We start from the raw sequence: 21,865 nt of genomic DNA, 5'->3' as shown, positions 1-21,865 counted from the left end.
CAGATAGTTTTAATTACCAATTATTCTGCTGTGTGCTTGCACACTTGCTGTTAAATGTGAGATACATAGTCACATTTTCATATGAAAAATGTAAGCTGACATTAAAATTAAAACAGATCTACCATGCTCAAGTAGTTTATAAAGAGACACATGAATTCTGTTGGTTTGATATCGTTATCTCTTTATGGATAATCAAAAATGAAATTTTTGTTGGAGGATTATGTAGCTCTCTTGAAAAAATTTTTATTTTCAAGTTGTGTTTGAAATACTTCTGAGGGTAAAAAAAAAGAACCTACTTCAAGAAACAATTTGCCTGTGGTTGATGAAGTTTTACAACTTCAGGCGCAATTCATTATAAATTGATTGTCAATATAGAAAGAGGAAGGAAGTTAATTGAGGTAGAAGCTTGTGTGTTTAATTAAAGGAGCCTTTTACTGGTTGGAAGAAGCTTGACCTCAGGTTTTACAAAGCCTCTTAGACATGTGAAGAACTGCTAACGTTTTTCTACGCTTTCCCAATTTCTGACCTGGCAAAGAAAATAAGGGCACAGCAGGACAATAGAATGACACAGGATGGCAACAACGCACAAAGCCGGGAAGCATTCTTAACTTTTGTGGGCAATTCCTCTGCCCTAAGTTGATTTATTTAGCTGCTGACCCGTACAGCAAGAGATAACTGCAATCACAGTAAGGTCTTGCCATCAAAATAATAGCATTCCAGTGCGTTTATAGCTCACGATATGTGTCAGTCCTTGTTCTCGGTGCTTTATATTATATATTAACTCCTTCAAGCCTTTTAACAACCTTTTGAGCTAGGTACTACTATTATTATTATTATCTCCATTTTATAGATGAGAACACTGACGCAAAAAGAGATTAAGAAACTTGCCCAGGGGCTTCCCTGGTGGCGCAGTGGTTGAGAGTCCGCCTGCCAATGCAGGGAACACGGGTTAGTGCCGCGGTCCGGGAGGATCCCACATGCCGCGGAGCGGCTTGGCCCGTGAGCCATGGCCGCTGAGCCTGCGCGTCCGGAGCCTGTGCTCCGCAACGGGAGAGGCCAAAAAGAAAGAAAGAAAGAAAGAAACTTGCCCAGGGTTATGTAGCGCAAAAGAGGAAGAGCAAGGATGTAACCCCAGGCGCTTCTCTTTCAATGCCTGTGCTCCTTGTCTCCCCTTCAGTACTAGACTCTCAGTTAACACTGGAGGTAGATAGGACCCATGGTACTAAAATTTCTCCATCTATACATGGCTTAGTGCCTGAACTACTTAGGTAAGAAAAATAAGGGTTGATCTGCAAGTAGACCAAAAAGCCAGTAGTTAGGAAAAAAAAAAAAGGGAGTTAGGTAAAACATTAAGAAGTTGTATAGGTATTGACTTTCCCACTTGACTACAAGCCTCCTTTGAGGAAGCTTTCCCATCTCTCTACCAGGGCTCTGTGGTACTGACCCCATCAAGGCACAAATAGCACAGAGTATTGTAAATGCCTGTGTATCTCACTGTTGTCATGAGATGACAGGGAATGTGTATTTCTTATTCACAGTTGTGTTCTCTGTGTCTGGTGCAGCATTTGGCATGTATTGGGGCCACAGTAAATATATTTGAATACATTAATATTCTTGAAGGACTTTAAATCTAGCCCTATCAGTGTCTTGATTTAAATGTCTTATTAAAGTAATATCTGATACCTAGTTTTACTTTGTTTTATGTTAAATAAACTTCTATAGAAAAATCATAAATTTTTGTAAAAAATCAGGATACATAATTGGCTGTCTCTTGTAATATTTCTACTTTTCTCTGTTATTCACACCTGTTCTGCTTTGTCTAAGTATCAGCAGTCATAGCCACTTACATGGTGGCAGTCTCCAAAATGGCTGGCATAATGCCTAGAAGGAAATACAAGATTTCTAGTGCTTGGAAGGGAATGAAAGACTTTTATATGGTTGATCTGGCCTGGAAGGGAATAAAAGACTTCTATAGGGTTGATCTTGCATTTTCAAACTTATTAAGTGATAAGAAACATGCACAGCCATTTTAGTAGCTGAATGGGACCTTTTAGTCTCCTTTCTTCCCTTGTAAATTTTGGATGCTCTTAAATTAACTAGTCTAGTAAATATCTCATGTGGGAAAAATGATTTTAACATTAAAGACATTAGTAGATACTTAAAATACATTGTTTTGCATGAATGATAAGGTAAAATTTCTTTCCCTTATTTAAAATAAATAATGATTTCTGTATAGAAGTTTCAGTATACAGTTGACCCTTGAACAGCGTAGGGGTTAGGGATGCCAACCCTCCTCACAGTTGAAATCCATGTATAATTTGTAGTCAGACCCCATACCCTTGGTTCCTCCGTATCCATGGATTCAACACCATATACACATCCACGGATTCAAGCAACCACTGATTGTCCAGTACTGTAGTACAGTAAATACTGTAGTGTTTACTACTGAAAAAAAATCTGCATATATGTGGACATGGGCAGTTCAAACCCATGTTGTTCAAGGGTCAACTGTATATAGAATTAAAACATATGCCAGTACTTCTTTAGATCATCTCCTATTGTGATAAATATATTTATTTTGCATATCTTATGAAATGCTTTTACCTGTGTTTTCTTTTTCTAACTTCCCAAAAGTTATATGAAGTAGATAGGACTGGTATTATGTTATCCTGATTTTCGTAGTTTGTCAAATTAGGATTTAGAGGCGAGGTGACTAAAGTCACACAGCTGGGGCTTCCCTGGTGGCGCAGTGGTTGAGAGTCCGCCTGCCGATGCAGGGGACATGGGTTCGTGCCCCGGTCCGGGAAGATACCACATGCCGCGGAGAGGCTAGGCCTGTGAGCCGTGGCCACTGAGCCTGCGTGTCCGGAGCCTGTGCTCCGCAACGGGAGAGGCCACAACAGTGAGAGGCCCGCATACTGCAAAAAAATAAATAAATAAATAAATAAATAAATAAAATAAAGTCACACAGCTGGGAAGTATAGACTCCTTCTCTAGGACCCTTTCATCCAATTATGCAATATCTTCGGCAAAACCAGCAAAACTCTAGAAATCAATCACATAAGAAGAAACACCTAGATCTTGTGTTGGCTTCTCATTAAAGGTGGATGGCTTGAAATTTTTCCAAGAGACGAATGTCAGTGTACAATTAAACTAAAACAAATTAGGGAGCATTTGCAATTTACAGAACACCGAGCTAGTATTTTGAGGCGTGGGGAGGTGGAATACGAAGAGAATGCAATGTCGTGTGCTTTCACAGAGTTTGGTAATGAAATGGGGAAAACTGGGAGCGTTAACAACAAGTGCGTGTGAGTGAGCTAGTGGGGTAAGTCAGGAGGGGGCAGGAGAGGTCCCTAGAGCTTGAGCTGGGCCCACAGGTCCTGGTTGGCAAGTTGGTTCTTGGAAGTGATAGGCTTTCAAATTCTCTCCTAGTGCTTAGGGTATCTTTTTGAAAGGCCTCCCCCTTAGGGTTAAGATAATACACTGGTTGGAAGATCCAAGAGAATGGATGGGTCTGATGGAAGGGGTGCTGCTCACAAATCCTGTCCCAGTGGCCTGATCAATGCAACATACCTGACCTGCATGTGAGAGCCAGAATGCAGACTGACCAAAGAAGCAATTGCATTGTGGCTGACAATTTGACTGCAAATGTTGCTTCCTTTATACTTAGTGAGTTAGTGGCAGAATTACTGCTTTGCTGTGCCACATAGGTACCAAATCTGAATGGAATAACCAAACGCTTGGGTGGTGTGGGTAGGTCAGTGGCACAGGGAGGTCAAGCCTGTGTGCCCTGCTTCACGGCCGCTGCAGAGTTAAAAGAAAAACTCACCACTGCCCTAATCACAGGGAGATTTTTCACATATATCTCAGCAACTTCCATTCCCTGCAGGATGAAAAGGTGAAAAGCAAAGCTGAGGTTTCCTTGTACACCTCAAACATGAGAGGCCTTTTGTCTTGAATTTTTTTAGTACCACAGACCCAAACTCTACCACCAGGAAGCCAGTTCCACCCAGAAACACAGCAGCAAATATATCCCTTTCTAGCAAATGTTATTCCAGTATCTGAAACTGTAAGGTACCATGTACATACTTTTTCTTTAAAGGCTATTTAAATAGAAAAAATTAATTTCAATGTTAGAAACTCTATAAGTACATACCCACTTTACCCCCTAAATCCACACCATAGATTAAGTTATATAAAATATCTGCCAGCAATAGATACACATTGTTTAGTGTTAGCTTGTTAAATGATTAAATTAACATAATGTGTACATGCTTTGCAAATTACAAAACATTATATAATTACATTATTGCTATAGATGACTGGCTTTTAAAAATTTTGTTGATTGGAAAGTCTATTGGATATAGCTAATTGTTCATAAATTAATTATTGCTCTCTTGACAGCTTATTTGAATGGCCTATAGTTTCTAGTTGAGTATTGAATGTCTTATTGAATGTTGTGTTATTACTTTGGGGGTTAGAAGTTAAATGTGGCATTTTTCACCTTGGTTGATAAAACTAGTTTTATCATGATACCTGAAAAAACATTTAGTATTTATTATCTCTCTTACTTGCCTAAGTTGCTTCACATATTTTTTTTTTTGCCTCATAAACCTGAGAAGAGAGGATGCTATGATAGTCTACTTGATTCTTTTAAAGCTCATTCATTTTTTATATTTATAGTTTAAAAATCTATGCCTCTATCATCTGAGCTTCTCCCTTTCTCTTTCCTGTCCTTCTCCTCTTTTTCTTTCATCACTGTTTCTCCCTCTGTTGGCTGGTGAACTTTAGTTCCTCCACTAACAAGGTCTTAACCCAGCGAGACTCTTCAGTCGGTTCCCGCATGGTCCTCTGGCACCTTTGTTGTTGTCACTGCCTTCATGGTCATCTCACCATCGTGTGGTCTCTTGGAAGCTCTGGGTGTAACTGTTTTTCAGCCCAGAGTGGGGCATCCACTCAGGTTTCCAAATCCTGAACTGGGCCTCATAAGGACGAAAGTATCTCCTTTCCTGGCCCTATGTATTCTTCCAAAAGCTGTTAGGGTCGGTCAGTCTGCTCCGGCAGTGATCGTCTTTGAAGGTCTCCTGGGACAGGGGATTGCCCTCCACACCAGCTCTGTGTGTAGCAGGTGTTTTCAGGGTCCGTGGGACTCTGCATCATTCTGCCCTCAGCACCAAGATATTAGGAAGCTTCCTTTAGAATGTGTGACCCTGTTGTGCTTGCTGCTACTGTCATGCCGCTACGGTCATGCACCTTTGGGCCTTTCTCCTTGGCAGCCACTTACTCTTTAAAGTGCTGCTTCCAAAGCCTTCTCAGAATGAATCATTGCAGCTTTATATGGATGTTGCAGAAGTCACGGAGATCAATAGCCAAATGAGAGGAATTTGGGCTATAAGTGGAACTCTCTAAAATCTCCAGTCAGAGTCAAATCATATAATCTTCTTAAACTCCCTCCTCCATGATTCTGTACAAATAATTCTCCATTTGATCTGGAAGATGTGCCTTAAGTGGAATTGGTTTGGTTATTCTGATTTTCACTCTTTTGCTTCTTTTCCAACATTTTTTTTCCTCAGTGGTGGCAAGGGATGGGGGTGGGGTGATGGAAAAACACTGTCTTCAATCCAGACCTAAAGTTATGTTTTAATCTCTACGTTGACTCGGTCTAAGCCAACACACAATATTAACTCATTGGGAGAATCTGCCTGATTCATTTATTTAGTAAGTACTCTATTCATATTTAAGGAAATAAATGAAATTCACTGTGTTGCAAGGAAATGAATTGATTCCCTGTCTCTTTAATTGGATATTATTGATATTTTCTCAGATTGAAAACTAATTTCAAATTTCTTTTTTTCATCATGGTGATTTGTTGATAATTCTCATTCTTTTATATGAATTATACTAGTCAGATACCAGTAATAGTTAGTGAATTTGTTTTCCCTTTGTTTCGACTTGTTTATTTACCTACAATAGTAGTTGTATTTAAGTGAGTATTCTGGTTAATATATGTGTCAGACACCTCTGGTTGCTTTCTAATTTCCTTTTCCCTTCATCTTTAGAGCAGAACCCAAACTTTCAGGTGGGCACACTGCCACCTAAATACTGTATTTACTAGACTTCCTGGTGTTCTAGTGGCCACGTAACTAAATTCTGACCAATGAAATGTAAGTGAAAATATTGTATATCAACATCCAAGACATCTCTTTAAAAGTAGGTGGTACAGCCTTCATTTTTCCTTCCTCTCTGCTTACTGGAATGTTGACTTGATGACTAGAGCTTGAGGAGAAATCTTCGGCCATGCTAATGATTTGACCTGCTAATGATAGCAGAGCAGCAAGAATAGGATTCTGGGTCCTTTTGTCTGTGGAGCTGCCATTCCAGCCCTGGATTGCCTACCTCTGAACTTCCTTCATGTGAAAGAGAAGTGAATTTCTCTCTTGTATAAGCTACTATTATTTGGAGTTTCTTTTTTAGTGTGTGTATGTAGTTAAACTTAATCACAATTAATATAAAATATATTTGTATAATTTTCAAATAATAGAATAGAATAAAGTAAGCTTAGCACTGGAACTACCCTGAATACAATTTAAAATAATATGATATTTGGAAGGCACTTGGAGAGCTGGATTAATTCCTGGGTCCATTATATCTTAATAGTTCACAGTATTGTAAAAAAATCTCATTGGTTGTCTTGAATTTTCTACCTCTTTTAATTCTGGAAATGCAGATTAATATTGAGAAATAGTTTCGTTACTTAGCATCAGTATTCCTAATGTGAGGTCCCAAACTCTAGACATCTAGGGGAAATTTTGGAAATACATTTTTTGGAATCCATTCTGCTAATGTGCTCTGGAACTGATTTAGGGCTTTTGTTTTGTTTTGTTTTTTCATTTCTTGAGTGATGGTGATAAGAGTATATAAATTAAAACATGATTATGGATGCTTCTCATTTATGTATCTTTGGTCAAGGAAAGACATTCAAAATAAAAAACCTCCAAATTTTCATTATCTTTGAGTTTTCATATTATTATATATCTAACATAATTCTTTTAAAAATTGTTGTAAAATATACATACATAACATAAAATTTACCTTTTTAATTATTTTTAAGTATACAGTTCATTGGCATTAATTACATTGCTGTGTAATCATTACCACCCAGAACTTTTTCATCTTCCCGAAATAAAACTCCATCTCCATTAAACAATAGCTCTCCATTTCTCCCTGCCCCCAGCCCTCAGCAACCAACTTTCTTATTTTGTCTCTATACATTAGACTGCTCTAGAAACCTCATGTAAGTGGAATCATACAATATCTGTCTTTTTGTGAGGGGCTTATTTCACACTAACATAATTCTTTTGCTTTACTTGATAATAAATGAATTGTTATTGTTTAAATTGTATTTCTTACGTTCATCCTCTGAAAATTTTTGTCTCTAGTGGTAATTATAATGGATGTTAACAGAGTAGATAGTGTTAGGATAAAATAGGATATTAGAATCAGTAACTTATGAAGTACAAGGTAGAAGTCTTTATATAGTTATGTGTTTTGAATATTACAAAAAAATTGAAACATAAAACAAGGACTTCTTTTGACAGGTATGAGATGAATGCATCAGGTATTTTAGCCAGTCTCATGAGTTTTCTGTCACCCTATATAAGAACATAAATGTCATATGTAGTATAACACTTGATTTCATATATTATCTGAATGTATTGCAAATAGATAAAATGTGATTTTAGGATAAAATATTGACGTTCACAGATTTAACCGTTATCCCACTTGGCTTATATTCTATTTGTATAATAAATGGTAAGTTATTATTTTTTTTCTCAGAATGTATAGACTTGGGGGATTAAACAATAATCCCTAAAAAGGAATTAAGATGTTGATGATAATTTGTTGCCTTGGGGGAAAAATATTGATAATCTTTGTCATTTCAAAAATAACATTTTGTCCTTGGCTGAATTGTTTGGCTTTTTGTTTTCTTTTTTAAGCTTACATCACTTCTTGCACCCTCTTGCTTTCCTCAGAGCCACATTACAGAAGTATACTTTAATCAAACCTTTCTGGTAGATTGGCAGCTAAGATTCTTTCAAAAAAAATCCCAGTTAAAAGTAGAAACATGATAGGAGGTTGGCGTAATGAGAGGCATGCAACTGTATTTGCAAATCTTAGACATTATCCCACAGTTTTGGTGTAACCCTTAAGCTGACAGTTAAAATCTTTGTTTTATCAGTCATCACCCAACCCTAACAGATGGGTGAAGAATTAATCTGATTTGTATTTTTCCTCACAACTTTCTCCTACACATTGTAATATTCTATGATTAACATTCGGTGAGTTCTTAAAGATGATTGATGGGCCTTAAGGATATAATATATACATCCTATTTAAATTATGCTGGAGTAAAACCACAGAACAGAAGCACTCCTAAGACCACTGTAGAAATTTGAAGACAATTTTGATACTCTCGTCCACTCGAAAAGAAATCTGCTAATACTGTAATGTTTTTTCCCTTGCCAGGACCCTCCTTGCCTGGTGTCATTTCTTGAGCTCTCCTGGGAGGAGATTAGTCTAAAACAACAAAGTAGCCAGATGTCTGGTTCTGAGAGAGTCCCAGAGGCCAGGCTACGGTAGGCAACAGAAACCGCATGGGGCTGAAGATCAAAGATACCTGAGAATTACTTATGGGCACATAGTATGTGTCATTCCCATTATTAACAGTCTGAGAAAATTTGTTTCTCTAATTAACCCTTTTGTTGGAGTAACCTTAAATTTTAGTGAGTATATTTCTTTTTTGATATGTATTCTTTTGTGGAATTTTGAGAAGTGCACGTATCAAAAAGAGAAATGAAAAGGAAGTCACACGCTTGACTGAAATCTCTAAGCCTTTATCCTTATCCAAAATAGATACGCTATCCAGTGTGTAATCATTTATTCATGAAATAAGTGGGCATTATGGTTCTAAGTTAAAATTACAAATTAAGAGTCTGGAACTACATGGTTCCTACATACAAATAGCTGTTCTTAAAGCCCCAATCCTTAAAGTACTGTTATTTCAACTTTTAACCCTTTCAGAGTGGAGATTTTTAAGATCACGGCTTTCTGGTCTTAAAATGAATTCAGAATAAATCCCAGTGGTGGGAAATCTGTCCCTTATTAATAGTTGACCTCTTTCTTTTCACATTGGTATTATAATGAAATGCTAATTAAAAATTCTTGCCATCCTTTACCTGTTTGCTTTATAGGTATAATTTTATATTGTTTAGACATATACAGATTTGGACAATATGAATACATTTGCTTTTTAGAGTTCGTCTTAATCCTAAAGCCTCTAAAGCCTTTTAGCTGAATTTATTCTAAGGCACGAGGAAAAATCTAATGATAACTTCCCATGTCTTAGCCCCTAGATGAGAGTATCAAAAGAGAGAACAAAAGATTTGGATTGGCCTTGCCCCTTGTTTTTGCTTCTGTTCAATATCATGATGTAACAACAAAATCATGTAAATGCCTTCTTCCTGCTTTCCTTGAGATATAATCATAAACCATTGTTATCAAGAGCGTGATTAGCCAGCTTTAGCGCTTTTAAGTGCTACCACACATTCTTTAACATCTGGTAATATAAACTTGGCATAAAAGCTGTAAAAATGTCCTTAAACCTAATTGGAGCTATGTGTTTGCTATGTAGTGCAGAGATTTCATCTCCTTTGTGTGATGGTCAAAGCTTCTGTTAACTCCTTGAGGAAAAGGAAGCTCCTAGGAGCAGTTTATAAGGATTAATAGATCTCTTTGTCTCTAGATTTAAGTATGGAAGCAAGAATAAAATATTGGCTTCTTGCACAAAGAACTGGAGAGGAAACTATTGTTTTTCAGAGCAGAATTTGTTGTTACTTCCGTGACAAAGGGCGATCTGCATGTCCAGTCTTTCCACCTGTGTTTCTCTCACTGGCTACCATTGTGAACACCATTTGCTATCACCAGAGGCTGCTTATTTGTCTTTCTTTTTTTTTTCTCTTTTATTTATTTGCATTTATTTTATGCTGAATTTATTCCCAGGCCATAAGGTTTTGTTTTTTCAGTTTCCTCTGGGATATCTTTTTCTCCTGTGCAAGCTCTTCTTCAGCTTTAGGAACAACCTGCTGTGTTTCAGTGAGGGTCAGCTTAGTGTGGCAGGGAAAGCTCATGCACGTGTTGTCTGTAGGTTCTGTGCTGAGGCTGTGTTCACCTGGATGTGCTCAGTGATCAGAGAATCTGCTTCTAGGCCCTGTAGTTCAGCATTCCTCTCTGCTTTTTTAAGCATGTGCAGTAAAAATTCAGCACTCTTTGTGGACCATTGACCCTGCGTCCAGCCCCTCTGTCTGGCCTGGGCACACCTACCAACTCCACCATTGTAACCACAGCGTGGCACACATTGCTTCTGTAAAGTGTCGTCCTTCACATACTTGGTGGCTTTTCGGATATGCATACCCTTCATGGCCTGGGTGGTTTCATGAGTGTTCTTAAAGTGAACACAAAGATTTGAACGTCTTGACTTGTATGACTCTGTGGGGTTTTCTGGGTCAAATGAATAGTGAACCATTTTCAGAGGTCACCTCGCAGCTTATGGGAAGAGGAAGCTCTGTTTTCCTATTTTGAATGCAAATTGTCAGCTATGACCACTATATCGTAAATATTTTTCAGCCCCAGTTAATGGCTTACTTTAAGCAAGTAGTATTCAAGAGTAACAAAACACCTCCCAGTACCACAATATTAGTCAGTTCCTTGGAGTTGGTTATATGGCAAGATTTGATCTGAGGGAATGAGAGTCATAGTTCCAGGACTGAGGTCCAGTGGTAGAAGTAGCACTCCACCCTTTGTAGCCCAGGGGGCTGTTCATTTTTTTAAATTTTATTTATTATTTATTTATTTATTTATTAATTTTGGCTGCGTTGGGTCTTTGTTGCTGCGTGCGGGCTTTCTCTAGTTGTGGCGAGCAGGAGCTACTCTTCGTTGCGGTGCACGGGCTTCTCATTGCAGTGGCTTCTCTTGTTGTGGAGCACAGGCTCTAGGCACACGGGCTTCAGTAGTTGTAGCACACGGGCTCAGTAGTTGTGGCATGAGGACTCTAGAGCACAGGCTCAATAGTTGTGGTGCAGGGGCTTAGTTGCTCCGCAGCACGTGGGATCTTCCCAGACCAGGGCTTGGACCCATGTCCCCTGCATTGGCAGGCAGATTCTTAACCACTGCGCCACCAGGGAAGCCCCCGGGGGGGGGCTGTTCTTGTTTCCCTCTTTCCCCTCAGCCGCAAGACACACAGACTCATGTGTACACACACACACACACACACACACACACACACACACAATAGGGATTTGCTAAGGAGAAGACAAAAAGGTAACCCCTCTTTTTATCTTTCAGAAGTTACCAACGTTGCTGACCATGAACCTGTGAATGCCTTCACCTTGGGTTGCTCCACTGACATTTGGGGCACTCATCTCACTCCCTGCCCACCTTCTTTGCCTCCTCTCCCCTCCCATAACTTATGAACCATTGCTGTGTGTATCAGCTCTTCATGGGGTATTTCTCCCACAACACTGTGTACAGAGATGTGTTTAATTATGTTTTTTAAAAATTAGATATTATCAAATTTGAGGAGATGAAGAGTGTGGGTTTTCTAGTTCCTGCTTTTTATCTATTCACTTGATCTTCTCATTCATAGATTTCTTTTTTTATTACCTCCTCCTCTACCCTGTCATAATTTCTCTTTTTCTTCATCTTTTACTTTTCTTAACTCTGTTTCAGCATTCTGCCTACAGCTTTCCAGGATGGGTTCTGATTTGAAATAAGAACTAAGTTGTTAAGAGCAGGCAATTAAGACCTATATTAAAAAATTCTTTTAATAACTTAATGCATAATGATTCAGTACTTAAGTGGGCATGGAGGGAATAATCTATAAACTTTTTGTGATGGGATTATGTGCTAAATAAAAATGCTTGCAATATAACTCAAGTTGGCTTTGTTAGAATGTGATGATAATACGCATTTTAATTCCTCTTAATTTTAAAAGCTTTGAGGTTAAAGGTAGAATCTTAAACTTTTCTTTTTAATTTATGATGGTCTGAAAGATCTTAAGAGCTCCTGACTTACTTACCTTTTTACTTGCTTGCTAAATTTCTTTAGTTTTAATTTAAAGTTGTATTTATCCTCACCTGAGGTTTGGAGTGATAGCCTTGGAACATCTGTTTACTGTTTAAAGCGGTGGTCTTTGACTTTAAGTTGCCTGAGAGTTTGAGGTTGCAAAGTGATAGGATTAGATCTTAGCAGATGGGAAGGTCCTTTCCCCAGGGGCAAGTGTAGGGTAGCGTGCTGCTAGAGAGGGCAGTCCTGGAAGGAAAGTTATGGGTTGTTTTTTTTTTTAATGAAAAAAAAATATGTATTTATTTTTGGCTGTGTTGGGTCTCCATTGCTGCACGTGGGCTTTCTCTAGTTGTGCTGAGCAGGGGCTACTCTTCCTTGAGGTGTGCAGGCTTCTCATTGCGGTGGCTCCTCTTGTTGTGGATCACAGGCTCTAGAGTGCAGACTCAGTAGTTGTGGCGCACAGGCTTAGTTGCTCTGAAGCATGTGGGATCTTCCCAGACCAGGCCTTGAACCTGTGTCCCCTGCATTGGCAGGTGGATTCTTTACCACTGCGCCACCAGGGAAGCCCCAGGAAAGTTATGTTTTGAATACAAATGATCAGTTCTTTGATCCTTGTGACTTCTAACTCTATTACTAAAATAAAAGAAAAAATTTTTTAAGAAGTTGTAGGAAATTATGTATTGTCATCGAGGGTATCCAGTATGAGCAGTTGACTGAAGAGAAATGTTTACAGTGGAGTAGTTTTCCTTTTTCAAGTAAGATTTACATGATTCACTATGAAATGAAACTACAGCCCATAGATAATCAGATACCTAAGAATAATGTTTGGGAAGCTGGATTTCCTGAAGATATGAGACTTAGTTATTTTAGCCTGGGGATTTTGCCTGGGGAAAAATGTATGTGCCTCAACAGCTGAAGGGCTATTCAGGAAGAAACAAAGTAAAATGGCATCTATTTTAACGTGTAATTTCGATATTTCATACTTAATCTTATCCTTGGCAGAAATGTCAGAATATACTAGCTGCAAACCATCTCTGAAGCCGTATCTACACTATCAAATTGAACTGGGTAAAGTCTTTAAGAATCAAGTAGTTTTCCATGGGGAGAAGAGGGTCCTTTCTAGGTAATTCTCTGCTGGGAAGGGACTACTCTAGTAGAATAAAAATGAAGATGTGGTGTATTACAAATATAGGAATGTACAACCTAAAGGAATGGCTGCAGGGAGGAGGGGAAAGAGATTTTAAACTTTGGTGTATCACGGTTTGTTTTGCATTATTTTCTATTTCTATTTATTCCCACTTAAATTTGAAATAGCACTTTCTTTCATTTATGCTTAGGTTTTTTTTTTTTTTAACCTCATCCAAAATTGAATATCTCATGCTAGAAATGATACTACAATTCTGTCCCTTATTTCTTTCTCTACCATTCTTTAGAGGCTAAATTATTCTAGCTGTATAGCTTGCTGTTTAAGTTAAAATCAAGTTCTTACTAATGGAATAGCTAGATTTCTATTTTCTATAAATGCCTTTCTTTTGTTTATGCTAGAGTAGAAACATACTCCTTGAAGGAATTAAAATGGTAAAGTCGAGGCTGCCATTTATTCTGTCACCACATGGCTGTTGTTTATTGTTTTTTAATCAAAAATCAAGTTTCTGTACTTAATGACTTGGAAGATGCATTACATTTTGTCAAAATATAAGAATTTATGAAGAATAAAGAGCCTCTGGAATCCCCAAAAGATCAAGGAGGGGATGTGTGTAATTTTGCTGTTTAACACACATATAAGCAGTAATATTTATTAATGAGTTTAGTATTTTGCATTTACACTCCCATCAACGTATAATATATTATAGCGTATTGTTTAGAGGCCGTTAAACAGCTCACGATTTATTCACAGAAGAGGAAAAAAGAAGTTAGGTTTTTTTTTTCTCTTATATTTGAATTTTCCCTAGGTTGTTGGTAAAGAGCAAACAGATTTCTTCCTGATGAGGGAACTTACATTATATAAAACCTGGTCTGGTATGTGTGGAAGTAATCAAAGAACTGACAACTTGCTGCATGGTCACCATCATCTGTTAATGTAATGCACAAACTGTTCATGCTAAGGTAACAGAGGTAACCTTGACAGTGAAAATCCATGGCATGTGCAGATATGACCCTTGATACTTAATTTTTACTTAATTATTAGAATGCACATAAAGCACATCAGGTTGGTTGGCTTAAACAATAGTATTAGTTCCGTATCATTTAAAATTCATAGAAATGTTAGATAAATGCAATTTTGTTTGACTAGAGGATTCATTTTTTATTAAAATAGCCATTAAAAACCCAAAATATAACATTTCTAGAAACTCAACTTTTTTAAGAAATACTTGACCAGTAGAAAATGCTTCTCTAGCCAAATTGGTAGTGTTGTAATCTTTTAAATAGCATTATTTGGAATGCTTCTAAAAGTACTTTTTCCCATCTTAAATTAAATGTCAAATTATGCAACCTTTTTAAGGAGAAATTTCATCAAAGAATGAGGCTACTGTGTTTAATTCACTGAGGTGAATTATAATTTCAAACATCTGTTTATGACGTGATAAAGCTGATCTTGTGTAACATATAAATAATATCTTTTTAGTGGAATATACCCCTGGGCTTTTCCTGATTTGATAGATATTGTGGCTTGGAAAGAAAACCACACATAGAGTAAATCAAAGACTCCGGGAACCGAGCAGCATTATATCAAAACATGCTTGGGTTAGAATTAAGAAAAACTACATTTCGAGAAGTCATGGGGATAGGATTCCCCCCAACTCTGTCCCCTCGAGGAAATAGAGATGGCAGCCTTTCAGGTCTTCCCCACACCTCTAGTCTTCTGTATTGATGAGGAAAGAATCTTTCGACAACTGGTGACCAAGCAGTTAGCTTTACCAACCTGGGCTCTTGTATTTGAAATTTGGTTTTCATTCTCATTCCTGCCTACTGCAGTGATATGGCCTTTGGACAACTAGACTTTCAAAAGTTAAAAGGCAATAAGTCAATCCCCTGGAAACGATGCAGAAACGTAGATTCAAATTGTAAATAAGGAAATGCATTGAGTACATTAAGTAGACATAGAAAAATGGATTTCTGTCTTTTGTAGTAAGGTAATTGGGCACCACGGCTTGGCAGGAGCTGGTGCTATTGAGCCCGCTGTAGCTGCCACAGGTTGATAGGCAGGTGATCAGGCAGCTTCCACCAGGGTCTGCACAGGAGGCCTACCTAATATGCTGTCTGCCCTAAGGGCCTATGGGAACACAGTTGGATTATTATGTTAATGCATGAGCCTGCTGCCCTCTTCCTATCCCAGCTGGGTTCCCTGTTGTTAGGAACTGCTTTGCACTGACAGTGGAGTAATATGCTTCATGATTGAAAGGGCAAAAGGGCTAGGAAGGAAAAAAAAAAAGAATAGACCTGCACAGATATGTAAATGAAGGAAGGCAATCTGTAGGAAGATTTCACTCTAAGTGTAGAGAGAAAGTTTATTACAAAGTACTTTCTCTCATAGCACAATGAGTGGTTTTACTCATTTCTTAATTAATTTCTGGGCTTGCTTTCCCCTAACACTGGTATATACAGCACAGGCAATGTTTTCCAAAATAAGCACTTAGGTTGATTTGTTTTCAACTCAGATGCTCTAACACATTGGTACCCAGGTAGAGTGCTGACAGTAATGCATTTTTTTCACACCTTCATTATTCTTTAATACTCGTCCCTTAGTTATTGCACTATATTTTATAGAAAAGTTATTTTTTTAAGATGCTGAAGGATTTATATTTTGTGTTGACATCACTTTAATTTCTCTTTATTTTTGATGCAGCTTTAGAAAACTTCCTAAACCTACCTTTTGGGAGTAGGTAGGCGTGGATGTGAGGAAATGATTGAATGAGCTGGAGGGATATTTTGGCGGGTTATGAGTTTGATATGAGTAGGGGTTCAAATTGCAGTAACATTTTGTTTTCAGTTGAGATTTTTATTTTTATTTTTAAAAAATTTATTTATTTTATTTTTGGCTGCATTGGGTCTTCATTGTTTCACTTGGGCTTTCTCTAGTTGCAGCAAGCGGGGACTACTCTTCGTTGCGGTGCATGGGCTTCACATTGCGGTGGCTTCTCCTGTTGCAGAGCATGGGCTCTAGGCATGCGGGCTTCAGTAGCTGTGACTCGCGGGCTGTAGAGCGCAGGCTCAGTAGTTGCGGTGCACAGGCTTAGTTGCTCCACAGCATGTGGGATATTCCCAGACCAGGCCTCGAACCCGTGTCCCCTGAATTGGCAGGCAGATTCTTAACCACTTCGCCACCAGGGAAGTCCTCAGTTGAGGTTTTTAATGTTGCCATTGTAACATAATAAAAAGAGTATGGGCTTTGGTGTCTCTAGACCTATACAAATCCCAGCTCTACTAATTACTAGCTGTCTAACTTTAGATAAATTACTTTACCACTTATCTACCTCACCTGTAAAATGGGTGTGATATGAATTTTAAATGAGAGGATAATGAATATGAATCATTTAGTCTGACCTAGAGTGAGTACTCACAAATGCTTGCCATAATAATGATACTTAATTGCCATCATAACAGTAATAATTTTCAGTTATTCAATGATTATTTTAATATGTATGGCTCTATACTTCCAATAGATTTCAATGGATTGAAGATTTTTTATCTTTCTCCTCGATTATCTACCTTTTTATCACCAAGCCTCACCAACTGGGAGTAACTTTAGCTTCAACCAGAATTTGAGACAGAAAATTATTCAGATAGACAATTATTTAACTGAAAGGGTTAATGCTAGAATATGCTCTTAAACAAATAGTTTTATAATAAGTCATCCTTCAAATGCTAAAGAATATTGAATGGAAAAGAAAATCTAGTTGGGCCAGTGTTCTAGACAGTTCTGGAGGTACTTTTAGTGTTTGCCTAAATTCGGGAAAGTCTCCAAATATTCTTGTATGTATAACTTTCTAATACATACATTTAAACTAGCTTAAAATGACAGTATATGATTGGGAACTATTTTAAGTATATCTCTTGTGTTTATTACTTAGCACCGTACCTATTGCATGAGATGATTGTGTAAAGATGATCTGTGCACAGTGCCTGACACACATGGAGGGATTGGGAGATGGTGGTCACTGATATTAGTGGTAGTGCATGTTCCATACTGACAGACCAGCCTGTGTTTGTAACTTTCCAGATGAAAAAGGAGGAACTTCAGGGAGATTCTCAAGGTCAGCAAGAGCAGAAAGTCTGGGTCTAATATAGGCTCTTCAGGCTAGTAAGACAGTTGCCATATATATCTGGTGAAAAAGGGTCTACATGATTCTTTGTAATTTTTTCAAATCATTTTACTACTCCATTGGAAACTTTGTTAAAGTTTAAGATAGGTACCTTGTGTTATATTAGCAAAAAGATTCTTTTCTAAAAAGGTAATTGTGCATTTACATACACAGAATAAAGGGAGAAGGAACCAGTTCTAAGCAATCCTTTGTGGTTATAGCAAAATTTTATAACATGTTTTCATATTGTGGGTAATGTGTTATATATGTTATATGTAATGTGTTTTATGTATGGGGTGTGTGTAGAAGCAGTAAGACCATGAGGTAAGTAGAGAAATAGTCGAAGGATTACCCCTTTCTTTACGTCCTTGTTTTCCCACCAACCAACAGTTCAGGCTGTGTACACTGCCTATTGTCAGAACACAGTTATACATCTGCCCCAGACATAGCCACTGTGCACAGAAAGAAGCCCGTCACAGAGTAAATAACAAACTGTTTTAAAGGAAGTCGACTTTGAAGAAAATCTATGCAGTCTATTTGTTTTAAATAAACATTTGTCCAATGCCTGCTTTTCTCTAAAGGAGCTTTGGATTTGATACATCCTATACTCCCTTGTAGGTTGAAATATTCTTGAGGACAGGGGTCACAACTTATATTTTTAAAAAGGAATCCCAGTTCCTTATACACAGAAGGAATTCATAAGTGGGTTGGTTTTGAAGGTAATACTCAGATTTTAAGTCCATGGATTTGAGCATTCCTTGCTTTCTCTTACCTTTCCTTAGTATTGCTTTCAAGGAAGCATTATCCATGTGCCCTTTGGCAGCTTCATGAAGCTGCTGACTGAGTTCAATTTTCAACCTTTCTGACGCCAGTGTTAACTTCTCCTGACCAACTTCCTACCTCTACCGGCCACGTGCACCTCCTTACCCCCTCCCCACATTGTTATTTTATCAGAGGTGCAAGAAAGGCCAGAGGTGGAGAAACGATGACTGGATTGAGATTCACTTCATAGAAAAATGCAAAGATCTTGCCAGATGGATTGATTTCTGTTCTGCTGGAAGCCATTAGCTTCTCCAGTGACCGTGCCATCCCTCTGGTTGTGTTCCCCATTCAGCCTTTGGCTTTCGGGAGACTTTATGAGCACTGTGAATGATTAGTTTATTCCAAACCCCAATCCTAATTAGAATTGTTAGGACCCACTCTGCTATAAAGGTTCATTTCCACCTCTTCTCCCAACCCCATTCCAGGACTTCTTTCAGGTTTTTACCCCAAAAGTGGTAAAAAAAAAATTTTTTTGTTGAATATTTTCTGAGGTCTGACAAATCTCTAAATATTACCAAAGAATTTTACATAACAGGTTATAATTCTAAAACACAGTGAGTTATGTTGTAAAAAATAAACACTGTATTGTTTTTTAACATGTTTATTGGAGTATAATTGCTTTACAATGGAGTGTTAGTTTCTGCTGTATCACAAAGTGAATCAGCTATACGTATACATATATCCCCATATCTCCTCCCTCTTGTGTCTCCCTCCCACCCTCCCTATCCCACCGCTCTAGGTGGTCACAAAGCACCGAGCTGATCTCCCTGTGCTATGCGGCTGCTTCCCACTAGCCATCCATTTTACATTTGGTAGTGTATGTATGTCCATGCCACTCTCTCACTTCATTCGAGCTTACCTTTCCCCCTCCCCATGTCCACAAGTCCATTCTCTACGTCTGCGTCTTTATTCCTGTCCTGCCCCTAGGTTCTTCAGAACCATTTTTTTTTTAGATTCCATATATATGAAACACTGCATTTTTAAAAAGGCTTGCTTACCTCACATCCCAATGTTCATCTTTCTTTTTCCGACCTTAAGTTGTTTGTCTCTATTTTTTTTTAATTTACCAGAAATTTTTTCTCTATTTCTGGATTTCTAATTTGGCAAGTCATTGATTAATGGTTCTTACCACTTAATAATATGATAATATTGATGATATTATATATCATATAATATATGTAATATAATATAATAATATAACATATATAATAATAACTAATCTTTATTAAGCATTTAAGGTGCTAATATTTTACATGAATTGTCTGATATAATTCTCACTTAGTACTCACAAGTAGATACTAATATTACACCTATTTTTGAGACGAGGAAACAGGCATGAGATGGTAAAACTGATCTTGTTGGAGGTAACTCTGGCTTTGGTGCTGGATTCGGACCTTGGTCAGTTAAGTCTAGTGCCCTCTTGTGTGTGCCTGTATATCTCATGGCTATTTTAGGTGGTAAACTCCATACAGAAAACATAGCCCTCTTCTCCCACCTGTCTCCCTTCAGTCTTTGGGTTCTGTCTGTACCTATTTTTGCACAGGAGGTTGTGTCACATTAGGCATAATCATGTCACATAGGTCTAGGAGGATGGATCATGGATAAATAAAAGGAAAACCACGCTAGCAGGTTTTTTTTAACCCTACTTTTCCGGGTTGACTGGGTAGGCAGCTTAGTAACTTGGTGTTATCTCATAATGATGATCTCAAAGGAAAAACTATGAGCTAGGCTGACTAGTCCCTCTTTGACTAGCAAAGCTTGACAGCAAATGTTGTGTGGGTAGTAAATAGCTAACAGGAAGCTGACAGTTGAAGGGAATGAAATTTGTATTAGTTTCCTTAAAGATAAACCTCACGTTGGATGTAACAATCTGCTAGGTGCACAGACAGACCTTGAAGAGAAAAGTTATCAAAAGGAAACCGGGTATAAGTTAATACGTCAGATCTTGACTTCCTGATAAAGCCTGTCCTGATTGCCGGACACTGATTGAAAAGGCAGTGAAGTAAGCCTGGCTTTCAGCAAGCTTTTGGATTTTGCAGAGAGAGCCCTGAGAGTCCCAAGAATGAAACTTTTTGAATCACTTTATCCAGGCTCCTAACCCGAGAGGAAGGTGTCTGCTGGGGCGCCTGAAATCCCAGTGGCCTGTTTGCGAGGATTCTAGTTAAAATGGACAATTGAAAACAGGTACTCTGTCCTGGGCTTTCTTCCTAAGGTCTTACATTTATGATACTGTCCTTTTACAAGAGCTTGGGTTTAGGAGTCCCAGTGTCACCACTGATTCATTGCACTTATTTCTCTCAACCATTTTACTTCCCTGAGCCTTATTTTTCACAATCTATGAAATGGAGTAATACCTCATAGGGTTCTTTTGGGGATTATGTGAAATATCACTTATTGTTTGGCACATAGAAGTTGCTCAGAAAAGGTCAGCTTTTTTTTTTCTGCTTATGAATTGCTATTTTGAAGAAAAAGTGAAGTAAAAGAAGTCATTTCACTATAAATTCCTGGGTCAGCAAACAGGTTTGATCTCCTGATCTTATAGAATATTATGCGTCATCTCTCATTTAAGACCCTGTGAGCTCCTGATGTAGGGGAAAAAATGAAATTTCGTTTGGTTAATGAAAACTCTTAGAAGGTAGTTTTTAAACTGTGATGAAGCTAGGTTAAATGGTAGCCAAGTGGGGCCATTTCCAGGGGTCTTGGAGGTGAAACAATTTGTTTTTGTACTTGTATCTGTGCTTTTACCCTTAAATCTCATTTCTAGTCCCTTGGGTTCCATAATAAAGTCTTCAGTACTGTACATTTTTATGAAACATCTTTTTTGGACTCCAATTTGCATTTCAGATAATATAACAAAATGTATGTGTTTCAAGTATTCACTGCCTAATTGTGATTAGAACATGTAATCCCTCAAAAGATGTTAATTGCAATTTAAATTCATGCTGAATTTAATTGAGTTGGGGATTAGAAAGTAGATGTAAGGAGTAGTTAAGGGAATACATTTTGAAAAAGCATCCATATTTTTTCTGAAAAATGTAAACCTCTTTCAAGTTTAAGGTTAGAAAGATAAAGGACATACGGAAGAGAAGGGTAGGAAGCAGGTTAAAGGACATATTAGAAAAATTTTAAAACTGTTCACAATATGGGTCTTGAATTTAAGCTACTTGTGGTTAAAGAAGGAGGGGTGGTTTGAGTAGCCTTCTCATTTGTATCCCTAGAGTCCTCCAGTACATATTAACTTGCCTGGTGTCTGATAAAGACTTCAGTTAACCTGAGCTCTTTAAGAACTGCCGAGAATGATTGGGAAGGAAGTCGATAGAAACAGAGGTCTTTCAATTCACCTGTTACCTGATGCTTCAGTTTTCCTTCCAATATTCTGTTCAAGGGGGTGTCTTATGAATAATTAGGTGTAATAGACACTTTGTGCATAGACAATTCAGATTTAAGCAGTGCTTTTCTATGATAACTTCATTATATTACTGGAAATAAAGAGTAGTATTGGAAGAAAGACAAATACCTTATTTTCCCCCCTAATTTCTATAGAATACTAGAATTTGAGATTTAAGGTCTTAAAAAATGTTGAGCAGTCATATGTCTTTGATTGGGATAAGGAAGTATAG

The 21,865-nt window shown here is 37.8% G+C and overlaps 1 protein-coding gene across 7 annotated transcripts in view; it reads left to right on the top strand.

Annotated features, from left to right (window-relative positions):
- The window catches only part of SLC10A7 (solute carrier family 10 member 7), a 253,553-nt gene that overhangs the window by 32,829 nt on the left and 198,859 nt on the right, over nucleotides 1-21,865 (top strand). Inside the window, exon 5 of one of the 7 annotated variants that reach the window (XM_060116081.1) lies at nucleotides 11,401-11,869. The exons of the other annotated variants lie outside the window; for them this stretch is intronic. Within the exon in view, the coding sequence (XP_059972064.1) occupies nucleotides 11,401-11,433 (33 nt within the window). The 3' untranslated portion in view covers nucleotides 11,434-11,869. Of the gene's footprint in view, nucleotides 1-11,400; nucleotides 11,870-21,865 lie in introns of those variants that run through there. 7 annotated transcript variants of the gene reach the window in all.

Source organism: Mesoplodon densirostris, chromosome 1 (genome assembly GCF_025265405.1).
Source record: "Mesoplodon densirostris isolate mMesDen1 chromosome 1, mMesDen1 primary haplotype, whole genome shotgun sequence".
Lineage (NCBI taxonomy): Eukaryota > Metazoa > Chordata > Mammalia > Artiodactyla > Ziphiidae > Mesoplodon > Mesoplodon densirostris.
This window is presented reverse-complemented; position numbering and strand designations above follow the sequence as displayed.